A 12,495-nucleotide genomic window follows, 5' to 3' on the forward strand; every position below is an offset into this window, starting at 1 on the left:
TTGATCATCTCTCGCCCTTATTTTATTTTTGACTCCATATGTGTAACTCAAAGCAATGGATAAGAAACTCCAATGGCTCGCTCACAGCGCACTGAGTTTCCTTGTGCCATATACAAAGTACCTACTGTACGTGACGAACACTATTATAGAACCACCACTGAGTATTCATAGAATCTCAAGATGGAATATTTTTGGAAGACAGGAAGCATAACTGGAAGCTAAATAAAAAGTCTAATTCTTCATTGCCAATTTCTTTTTCGTCCAAATGATTCCGTCTATGGATTGAAGCAGCAGTAACTCTGGATCGAGAGCTGATTGGATCCTCACTCTCTCTGTCTTCCATTATGTCCGTGAGGTACTAATAAGGTACTTACCATGGGTAGCTCGAAAAATTGTGAATTCTTTCGATTGGCTGTTAGTCTGCTAGAAATTCAAGTCTATGGCCTTTGGCTGTGTGCATGGAAATCAAATTCGGAAGGTGAAGGGAAATGAGGGAGGTAAGGTACCTAAGTATCCGTACTGTAGTAGGTATCTCCAGATCTTCAAAATCTCGACTTGGTTTCCTCTCCACACACACTCTCTCTCTACGACCACCACATCTGAGTTCTTTGTTTTATCTTAACAACAAACAATTATCAGGTATCCAGGCAAAAATAAAGTAGAAGAAAAAAAGATGCCATACCTATTTGCCTGTTTCAGCCTTGTCAGTTTTCAGATTGTTTCTCTTTACGCACAGCCTCGCACAGTACATATTGCAAGCAGGAGTCGCTTCTTGGCTTCTTTATTTGTGGGCGATCTAGCCACACAGTCTTGACATCCTGGCAGGTTTGGCACATTTCTAGTCAAATGATCTGTCCGAGAAAATCCAGGGTCTAGTTAAACAAGATCCTAAGCGACCCGAGCATCTGGGAGGAACTAAAAGGGCCTAAATGCCCCAAAGAGGCACAGTAGGTTGGTCTACTGTAGCTGGCTGGTGTCTCTCTAAGCCAATAAGTGGATTACCTTGCTTCATTAGCCAGGTACTTCAGCTAACCTGTTCGTCAATTCATTCAGAACAAAACTCCAAGTCATAGGGAGCCAATACGACTCGAGGCTCAATGCCTCCGCAACCAAGAACAGCAGCAGGATTGTCACTTCTGCCGCACCACACCGCGATGCATCAATACGGTGTCTGACAACACATGTATGCAGACGCTTCGTTCATTGGGCCAATGGCTGTTGAATATCGCCCAACCAAGCGACTGGGCCGTGAGCCCCAACTCTTGCCCCAGTCAAGCAGGGGAAGCTTTCATGAAAGCTGCCGTGGTATCGTTGTCTATGTATGTATAGCCCTCCGTTGATCCAAGTTCTCATGTCGTCGATATTGATATGATACGCCCCAAGTCCCAATTCGCACAAATTGGCCTGCCACTATTTTGGACCGAATGACACCATTACTGTTGCACAACCCAAATGGAAACATTTAAGAACGCTCCACGTGTTGACTTGGTTCTGTGTTTCCACTGAACCTACAAGACAGTCTCAACTGATGCTCACGTGGAGTATCCACTGATGCGCAACCCATGCCGATTCTAGCACTTGTGCTTGGGTGGCTGGGCCCCAGTGCGACTCTCACGAATTATAGCTCTTTCGCGACATGAGGTAGAGGAGTCGTCCCACCACCGTTGGTCGGCGTTTTGATTGGGGGCTAGGTTTTGCAACGTCGAGGGTCTCTGGTTTCCATCTGAAGCACTGTGCCAGGAGGGACACCCACACCTTCACCATCAGGGCCGACGTCAACCTCAGCAAATTTGTCCGTGCGCCTGATATGCAGGCGGAACAACTTCTCATTTCCTTCTTGGCATAGATGCATAGACACCTGAGCACGCTGTCTAAGATGCTTCCTGATCACACCTGCTAGTCGTTCATCTCTCTGGGGCCTTCACCCAACTCCTGAAGGACTTGGAAGCTATTCCACTGAGACTCAGGGTCAACATATCAAATCATTGTGTCCGAGATCGCCGTGTGGGGGGACTGGACAATGCCAATGGTGTGGTCGGGTCACTTGGGCGCCAGTTCACGCGCCCGCACATGGAGGACAACCTAAGTGTGTCCTAGCTCCCCTGTCACGTAAGTGACAGAATTGCTTCCTCAGCCCTGACTCGCTTTCTGACCGTGTTTTTGTCCGCAGTTCAAGAGACGAGTCTCTTACTTGGTTAGGGTGATTTGAAGCCTTTAGTGTTTTGTCCCAAGTTGCGGGGAACTGGAGTTACTGGTAAACTTGCTGGTCTATGACTGACTACCGGCATGAAGCAACGAAGTTCGTTTGTTCGCACCAGCAAATCATGATTCCAGGTGGGGTACAGAAGCACATTCGCCTCTCCCTTTTGATGCTTCGTGAATGCAACCCCTCCTGAGCTCCCTTCCTGACCGCCTTCGATTCGATGCATTCATCCGAACGTCCAATTGTTACGCAGGGCGAGCCTGCAGACAAATATGATAAAGCAAGCATGCTGGATTTCTTTTGCGACATTACATTTGGACATGGGTCCACACAAATGGGACAGAGGACCCCGTTGATGCACACTTTGCCAGTTTCTGCAGGGGAGCAGTTGCCTAGACCGACAGCATGCTAGGGTTGAGTAACGCTGTACGAAGGCTGGCCAAGAAAGATATTCGAAGCTCGTCACTCTCGTCAACTATGGCCCACATGCGTATGTACGGGGTATTTCTTGGAAACATACGGAGTACACAGACAGTATCAAGGCGGTGAGTAGCCCCTGTCATTGGCCTGCCCCGTTTGCACCATCACAAGACGCAACAAAAACAATTCAAGATCGAGCTTGAAGATTTCCATTGACCGACGCGTTTGAAAGAAGATTCAAACAGTCCAACGACGATACCAGCCCACTGGAAATCTTGCTGACTTAGTGGCTTCATACTAACTTAGAATGGGGTAAGCCGTCTCCGACATCTTTTGATCGCAGGCGTGTGGATATCAATGGACGGTTTGCCGGCTTTGGTGTCCCCGCCCAGCACTGAAGTCAATCTGGATGGAAAATGAGTTTGTGTCAATCGAAAGACAAACTCATTCATCCCCGTTGGCTGAGCAAGCCCGTGAATGAATCGATCAGTGTTGATGATGAGTCGCAGTCTTCGGCGAAGAGATTGCCCAGAAGGGGAAGCTCACATGCAGCAACATTAGTACCCAAATACAATGTTTCTTTCTGATCCGGACATATCCTTTTTATGGCTTTTTTATCTGAAATCACTTGAGGAGATATCAAGACAATTGTTCCTCTGAGCCTGAGATGGCGTGCATTGCCAATTGTGCATAGGACATCAGATACCTAATTGTCACCCTTCCAGCTGCAGATACATCTTATCAGATGGGGCAGATGTTGGACAAGGGGCACTGAACCAGTTGCTTGATTTACCTGGGCTGCTCGCTAACAATCTACTGCAATGATCTAGTCCAAGGCCACCTCTACAAACGCGATTACGGACAAGCCCTCAATTTTGTTTCATGATTATGGAGGGTTGCCGAGTCAATGATACCATGAGATTGAATGCAAGACTTGCGCCGTATTGCGGCCACAGTGCCCAAGCATCGCACAGATACCGATATCTCGGAAACACAGCCAGCCGGGCTCTATCCACTATTGAATCAAGGGTAGGAAACAAACAGCGAGACCTTTAACAGCCAGTCAGTAGCGCTGGTTTGAGGACCTTAGCCACTTAGTTCCAGTGGCCAAGTAGATCATTGACCACCCGGTCCTCACGAGATGGCGGATGTCACTTGCATATCCAGGAACGTGTGAGGCTACGGCAAGCCATCCAGTGTGACGGTGGACGGCAGTCTGCCTAGTCTACGTTGCTGGTGTCTTTGATTCCCAGCAAACGTGGGCTAACTAGTTAGAAGCCGGTCAACCACGATCAGCTTCCCGTGGTCCTGGGAATCTCCCGCACGCCGGCGGCTTGTCATGTACAACATCAAACAAAATCGGGCAGCGGAACAGACAGCACCGGTTAACTTTGTTTGAACTGTCACCTTCGGGCTTCATGACTGTTCGCCGATGGTACGTACGAGGAAGACATTTTCGAGATGACCAGTCATGTTACTGATCTACGGGCCAATCTCACTTCTTCTGGATGATTGATGAAGGCCCACCACACCGCGAGGACACTCAGATCTCGGTGGGCTGAGCGGCGCTAGCGATCTACAGAGCGGTGGGCATTCGTAGAGCCCTTCAGTTCAGCTCATTAGCGCGCATCGAATTGGGTCTGGTGCACAAGTGGAATTGAGACTTCTTCTCCGTAAATTGCCCTAGCGTGTAGCACAGACCTGCAGAGTAGAGGCTGGCGATTTAATATCGTTGGCCTCCACTATCAAAGCCTGTTGCTAAACGAAGATGTTCTGAATCCAGTTATTCAGATATTTGACAGTTCCTTGCAATCGGTAGGGGCATAAGTCAACAGAAAGGCGATCATCAGGGTTCTCTCTGTCATCTCTTTTGGCGCAAAGCTAACTCGATGCTGCTCGGCACGTCAACAATTTGTCCCTTCCCAGAGGCCACGAAAGTTATGTGGCTTCATATCATGAAATATGGACGGATGCGTTGCTGAAAGAAACGGCACAGTCGATACTGCTATCTAGGCTGGCAGGGCTGGTTTGGAGAATTTGTCGTATTCACTCTCCCTGAAAACAGAAAGGCACCTGTGTTGCTGGAAACAGGCTTGTCGGGGTCCTTCGCACGTTCCTGGATGTTGTTTCGCTCCTAACTACGATAGGTTGGCATTGGATTAACTCACAGCCCCCTGCTAAGATCTGGTGCTGAAGATGCCCAGCCATGCGGCTAACAGAACTGACAGGCTAACTATGGTGGTCCAGCCGCTTCCGATTACTCAACTTCGTCTAAAGAGGAGGCTGGTGGTAAGATTCCTCGTGCGGCTATTTAGTAAAATAATACGGCACGGGTCAGGCTGAACATATCCAACCTCACTGGAGAAGCGCTATTAACAAACAGATCTCAGAACCATACTACATTAACAAGAGCCCATCCTGGCACGGCTCCTTGCGATATTTGACATTCAAGGTTGAGACAGATTCCGTGACAGGGAAATGAGATACGCTGCAACAAAACGTGTTGCCGGCGGCAGTGTCCATCCGGCAAAAGAATCCGCCACCGACGTAATTATCAGGCTGGCGATTCATTGTACGTTTCCAGCAATTCTGCCAGTCAGCCATGCGTGGAATATCGCGCTCGGAAAAGACACAATGTTGAGGGGATAATGATGGGGTATGCTGAGCAAATACCATACGGCACTGTACAGTGCTGTGAGGTAAGACTGGATACAGAAAGAGTTCGGTCCCAACAGCATGGGGCCTCGCTTTCAAGGTGTGGATCCTATCTCATACCTTGCACCCATGCATCACAGCAACAGGGAGACCCAGGAGGTCCTCTCTAGCGTCCCCGTGATGGTTCTCATCGGCAGGGCCAGGCGAAGTTGCCCTGGCTATCGCGGCTCGCACATGGACCTTGGCTGTTGGTTTCTTTTCCACCTTGTCGATGTGTGCTGTTGCATCATCAAACGCCCATTAGCTAACATTCGAAGATAATATGCGCGCCTTTCTAGGTCTGTGGACAGTGACGTAGCAAAATGCATCACCGTTAAGTCAAGAAACTCTGCTACATATGGGCGTGCGTCAACTAAAAGAGACGCAATGGGGAGAACGGATATTGGGTCATTGACGGTGACATGCATGATATTTCCCATGACTGTATGCTGAAGCAGGGCTATCTACTCCGTAAGGACTGTCAAAAGAGGGAGGGGGTTTCACTCCCATGGGTCGATGATTGCCTGCGGAACCCTGAGCGGAAAGGGGAAGTCGTATGCGTCTACCACACAGCATAATGACGAGCAAACACACCGACAGATATGTTTCGGTCTGGGGGGTTCGCCGCGGCAAGCGACAAAGGGGAAGTGTCATATGTCACAACCTTGGAACATCAAATCAAGCAAAAGGTGACAAAATGATATGAATTCATTCATTCATTCATACATACATTATGCTATACCATGCATACCCGGGCTAGAGCTGAGCATACATACATACGGAGTAGAGTTGAGCGAGCACGGCACGACGCGGTATTGACACTGATTGCGCAGTGGTCTGGGCTGAATCTTTAGCTAGAATCACCAGTCCCCGTCGCGTCTGGAGAAAGCTTGGACGGACCAGGACCAAGGGATAGACACAGGGGGGGGCCGGAGGAGCATTGCTCAATCAATATCGAGCACCAAGCCTCTGGGAAATGCCACGCCATAGGCATACGGCGTGCTGGAGATGAATGGTATTGGTCCCGGAGCCACGCCGGGCTCCAAGCTCTTGCCTTCATTCCTGGGGTGCATCTATGTATGTAAGTATGTATGTACATACGGGACGGGTGAGGAGGCACTTGGAATCAGACTCTCGCCCAAACACTCTGTTCTGGGAGTCTGTCTGTCTGTCTCTTGGCCGATCCGCACACTCTCGCTCGCTATTCAGCCTTTGGTTTGTGGGCCCCCTGCGCCCTGTCGTCCAGCCGTGGCTGTTGTTTCCTGCTATCTATCCCTGCAGGTAGGTAGTGGAAACTGAACAGCTTCTGAGCCTCTCCGACGGACCTTGATCATTTTTGTCCGTATACCGTAGATTCCAAGTCAGGTGCTGGTGCTGGTGTTGGTGTTGGCCAAGCATGCCCATACGTTTCTTTCTCTTTGCTATTCTCCCATGAGGCGTTGGATTGCCTCCGTACGCCTACACCCGTCGCCGAATATTTTCGGTGGGATTTTTGAGCTGAACTTAATATCCCCATCATGGCAAACAGAGTCCATCTGAGTTGCCTCAATGACCGCCGGAGAGGCTGACCTGCGTGCAAATGAGTTCGGGCAACATGGACAAGTTGGGGGAATGGATCCGAAACCTGGCGTCGTGTCTGAGTCTGAGAGTCAGTAGAAGAGCAGAAGTCATGTTAGGCTGTTCTGGAACTTTGCAAAGGTTTGGGGCGTTTCCCATCAGAAGGCGGCGAAACCGTCTAGGTCAGCCATGACTGACTCGGCCTGGTACGTCGTGTCGTGTCGTGTCGTGCCATGCCCTAGTTATCGTATCGCGCCGACAGACAGACAGACTATCCCATATGCCGCTATTGTTGCCGTCTTGCACGCACATCGAGGCAGCGACACTCAATCTCGAGATTCCATGTGCGTCACTGGATAATTTCAATCGAGATTAACATTGTTCTCATGATGCGCGCCCGCGTCTATCCGCACCACATCGACATCAGCCTTGATTTGATATTCAACCTGAGTAGTGCCCAACTCTTGGTCAGGGGCAAGGCGGGGTCTATCGATGTTGATCTTCATGATTACAGTACATCTCATTCGCTACCCTGTAGCTGAAGTCATGGGAGTATATTTTTCTAATTCTCCTCATCGATCGAGTACTTGGGTCGTCAGTTTGAGGGGCTGCCTTATCCATTTGGTGGTGAGCCCAACCTGACAAATTGCTGCAGCATTGTCTCGTAATTTGGGCTATGTATATGCTTGAATGTGCTACATGGTCTTGCCATTCGTGAAAACTTGATACATGGTTGGCATGTCCTGAACTGCCAACCTAGCCATTAAGGGGAATCTCAAGATATTGGGCTGGGCATAAATATTTTCTGCATATCAGTTATTAACCCAAACAAATCTTGGCCTGAAAGATAGGTCATGTCTTGCATATCGTTGATGATGATCTACCAGACGCTATTCCTTGATCTGGCATACTCATCCGGCGCTATGGGCGGATCACGACCAGCCGTTGGTGTTGAAAAGCTTGTCTCACCAGGCACTCCTGGCACTCCAATATACTGAAGCTATTCAATTTCAGGGCTTCCCCAAGTCTTGGCCAAGACAGAAAAGCTGACTACTATCCCGTGGTGATCAGTCAACTGCTCAGAGAAACACGTACGCCGCCAGGTTGCCGTTCATTATGTTCACAATGGCCGGTGAGATCTTACGTGGACGGATGCACCGGTGATAAGTCTTCGCTGGAAGCAACCGATTTGATAACTTACCCAGATCCAGGAGCAGATCAAGCCTGACAGTCAGCAGCTTGAAATAGAAATCAATCAAGTCCGGCTGACCAAAATATGATGTCAGGGCTTGAATGGTTTGACCGAATGAACTCTTCAAGAACCTTTGCAAGAGGGACGACCAGATACCAATTCAAGTCTTGAGCCCACAGCCAGCAGTTGCAAAGAAGAGCGGAGAAGACGAGGTAATTCAAACAAGAGCCAGAAGGTGATCAACCCGTAGGTATGCAACCAAGGCTCTCTTTGCTGCACCACCATCCGCAGAAGAGTCCTGCTTATCAAACACATTCTTAGCAATGAATGCCCTTACTAGACTATATTGATACACTGATTAATGCTACGTCCATGTTCCTATGGCAGGATCTTTCAGTGCCTCAACACGACACGACTTTTCATGTCACTATGCTATGTATTGTGAACAGGCCCAAACAGAAGGTGGCTTGAAAATGAAAGATGCTGACCATCCAGATTCGCCGCTTAGAGAGGATCGCACAGCCATAAGTCAATGATATAGGACCTATAGAGAACACGCCCATAGGCCTGGGTGCTGGATTGGCTGGGTCAAGAGGGCATAACGGGGAGTGTCAACGAGTCTTGCTTGTGGCCCTTTTGCACAAGGGGAACTCAACTATTCGTACGTGAGATTGATGACGACAGAATTGGTTGCATTCTTTAATGCCAACAATTAAGGTCTTACCAGCAGGCATACGTTGATGAGTACGCCTGCTGATAAGGGGTGATTGACCAAAGCCAGAGGAAAGTTGGATGATATCCCGCAATGTCGACGAAGTTTGAGTAGCCGTGCTAGATTACTACAGAGTTCACGAGCTATCGCGCAGCTCTGGACAGATACTTGTATACCTCGATGGCCCAGAGTGTTAAAGGGCTGACTCTGACGGTAAGCCGAGTCCGCACACATGAACATGTAGGTGCATACAAGCCCAGGCGACAGACAGACAGCCAACTAACTAACTCGACAAAGCATTCGGTGGCCAACTCTCTGTCAATTCTGTCAGCGTCTCGAGGCACCAAGGAAACCCGCTGGTGTACAAAGGTCCCTAAGGAGATAATCGTGGTCCTAAAACACAAGGCAATTATCCTAGATACATCCAGACAACAAGACGCAAACTTCAAACAGCATCGAGAATCATCTCTGGCACTGAAAATACAACTGATTGCGATTAAAACCTGTGTCTCGTTCGATGGGAGCACGAGTTTGGGGAGAGACATGGAAACCAACTCGTGCGTGTGAGAACCGGGGATACTACCAGAGCACATCGGTTAGGGAGCAACCGACAACATCAAAGGCAGTGATATACCCCGACATGTATGTAACAGTGACCTAGGAATGTTTCTCTCCAAATACTTCGACGGGCCGATACTTTTCTGCAGGTGCCTAGTCGCGCGATAGCTTACATTCAGATACGGATACACTTTGAACATAGAGTGAGTCGTGTTAATTGAGTGAACTACAATTGTCTATTGAACATACAGCTCGACTCTTGACAGATTGTCATCGGCCTCCAGAGCACGAGGCCTCCAATAAAGGTGGGATAGTTCCCCCTATCTCCACCTGCGAGCGTTTTCCATACCGCTCGACACGATATCATCATCCCAATCTAAAGCCATTATTTCGAATAACATAAAACAGAAAACGAGAAAATGCCACATAAAGTGCGTGACCAAATCGATCCGCAATCAAACCAGGAATCCAGACTCGCATGACGAGTCAAGTCTAATCGAATCACCTATCTCTAACAAACAAACGCCTTGGGTGTCATATACTTTTGAGAGTCCGAGGATCCGTAATGTGAGGCTGCCTGATCCGTATCACCAGAGGGTAGTAACCCACTATGAATAAACCTCTTACCACCGACGGTTACGGTTGCCGATGGGCTGGTTGTTGGCGTTGGCTGGAGGTCCAGTCAGCTCGATAGGTATCTAGCTGTTTCAGCGTCGGCGATACCCACCTCTACCACCACCACCGCCGCGACCACGTCCCCATCCACCGTAGCCGCGTCCACCACCGCCGCCGCCATATCGAGTCATCTCAGCAAGGCGAGGGTCAATCTGCTGCTTGGCCTCCTGGAGAACATTGACAAGATCACGGGCCTGCTTCTGGTCTAGGAAGATCGTTAGTATGTACCGTACTGAGATGATAAAGCTGAAGGATACTCACTGTCAGTAGTGAAAAGGGTGATAGCGGTACCGTTGGCACCAGCACGGCCGGTACGACCAATTCTGTGAATGTAGTCCTCCGAGTTGTTGGGGTAGTCGTAGTTCAACACATGAGTGATGTTGCGCACATCTTTAGCAAGAATGGTTAGCAGGCGAAGCAGGGGTTTGTATAGCAACGTTCCAGCATGGAAGATGAAGGTGAATGGCCAAGCATATTGGCAGGCCATCTGTACTTCACTCCTAGCGGAGATGGGGCAATAGAAAGTGCGTCAAAATGCCATCCTGGAGTATGCGGGTCATTGGGTCCTGGGTACAAGAGAACCTTGGCCAGCAGCTTGATCAAAGGCAATAATATGCCAACTCCACACTCGTACCACGGGGGTGAGAACGGTACAAGAGTGAACACACGTGAGTATAGCAAAGTGAAGGCTACACAACGGATCAAGACCCCGTTGGTTGAGAACCAATTGGACACGATAATTATCAGGCAGATTCGCACAGTCAAGAGAGCCCCTAAACATGAGAGTAAAGTACAGCAAGTGCTGTCGCTGGAAGTTGCCATGAGGATGGGGGGGTGATGATACATACCGATACCACGCGAGGCTACGTCAGTAGCCACCATGATGGGGGACTTTCCAGTCTTGAACTGGTCAAGCACCCAATCACGCTCGTTCTGCTGCTTGTCACCGTGAATGGCTAGCATATGTTAGTAGCTGTTCTGTCATATTGTTGTGGGATGATGCATGATACTTACAGAGCGCAGGCCATCCATCCTGGCGGAGGAATCGAGTGATTTCGTCGGCAATTCGCTTTGTACCGACGAAGATGAGGATCTTGTTCTCCTTGTTCTCCATAACCTTCTCAAGGTGCTTGATCATGCGGTCTCGCTTCTCCATGTCTGTGACAACCTCGACGATTTGTGTGATACGGTGGTTGGCAGCAAGCTCCATGGAACCAATGTTGACCTGAATGAAGTCCTGGAGGAAGTCGGAAGCCAGAGCGCGGACCTCCTTGGGCCAAGTAGCGGACCACATCAGAGTTTGTCGGTCAGGTCGAATCTGGCCAATAATCTTGCGAATCTGGGGCTCGAAACCCATGTCAAGCATGCGATCAGCCTCGTCGAGAACGAGGTAAGTGACACGACGCAAGTTAGTCTTACCAGCCTCAAGCATGTCAATCAAGCGACCAGGAGTGGCAATGCAGACTTCAACTCCTCGAGAGAGATCGCGAATCTGAGGACCCTTAGGGACACCACCGTAAACGCAAGTGTTTCGGATGCGAGAAGATCGGCCAAACTTCTTCATCTCTTCCTGAATCTGAACAGCAAGTTCACGAGTAGGGGCAAGGACGAGAACAATAGGGCCGTCGCCAGGAGCAAGGAGAGGTTGAGCGTTGATGTGGACAATGGAGGGGAGACAATACGTAAGAGTCTTTCCGGAGCCTGTCTCGGCAATACCAACGACATCACGACCGGAAAGGGCCATGGGCCAACCCTGAGACTGAATAGCAGTAGGGGCAGGGAAGCCCTGCGCCTTGACCTCATCCATGACATATCTGGGGAAACCAGCCTCATCGAATGTCTCGACGGGTCTGGGAACATCCTTGCCAGCGATGGTCATCTGGTGCTTGCGGCGAAAAGCTTCCACTTCAGCGTCAGATCGGCTTGAGACATCAGGGTGCTCCTTGTAGAAAGACTTCTCGAACTTGGGGAGGGCGTTGACATCTAGATGAACGTTAGTAGGCGAAAACAACAATATGGCAAGCGAAACACGTACCCCACTCTTGGTTCTTGAGGCCAGCGCCGAGGGCGCCCATACGGTCACCGCCAGCACCTCCTCCATAGCCGCCTCCGAAACCACCTCCTCCGCCGCCGCCGCCGTAACCATTTCCGTTACCTCGGCTGTGTTAGTGTTAGCGAAATGCGATAAAGAATTAGATTGAAAACACATATGTTGGTGGTTGGGCGCGTTGTTGCTGGGGAAGCGACCACGCCTCTAAGCTGAAACCACCAAATCTGCGCTCAAACCACAAAGAAAAATCGACTTACCCTCCGTAGCCACCACCGCCGTAACCATTGCGGTCACCACCTCGGTCACCACCACGGTCGCCGCGATCACGGCCGTAACCACCACCGCCGTAGCCACCTCCTCCGCGGCCACCGCCGCCGCTGTATCCGCCGTCGTAGCCAGACATTATTTCAGATGAAGAGAGATAAGACGGAGCC

The 12,495-nt window shown here is 49.8% G+C and overlaps 1 protein-coding gene across 1 annotated transcript; it reads right to left on the reverse strand.

The window, feature by feature from the left end:
* Nucleotides 1–9,959: 9,959 nt before the first annotated feature.
* On the reverse strand, nucleotides 9,960–12,464 carry FSUBG_890 (ATP-dependent RNA helicase DBP2; the record flags this gene model as incomplete). Its single annotated transcript, XM_036687355.1, has 7 exons — nucleotides 9,960–10,006; nucleotides 10,064–10,216; nucleotides 10,273–10,401; nucleotides 10,860–10,967; nucleotides 11,026–11,994; nucleotides 12,047–12,171; nucleotides 12,319–12,464. 7 exons carry the CDS (start codon nucleotides 12,462–12,464, stop codon nucleotides 9,960–9,962), a joined length of 1,677 nt encoding a protein of 558 aa, XP_036543476.1.
* Nucleotides 12,465–12,495: the final 31 nt, after the last annotated feature.

Source organism: Fusarium subglutinans (assembly GCF_013396075.1).
Source record: "Fusarium subglutinans strain NRRL 66333 chromosome Unknown NRRL66333_c0000004, whole genome shotgun sequence".
Classification (NCBI taxonomy): domain Eukaryota; kingdom Fungi; phylum Ascomycota; class Sordariomycetes; order Hypocreales; family Nectriaceae; genus Fusarium; species Fusarium subglutinans.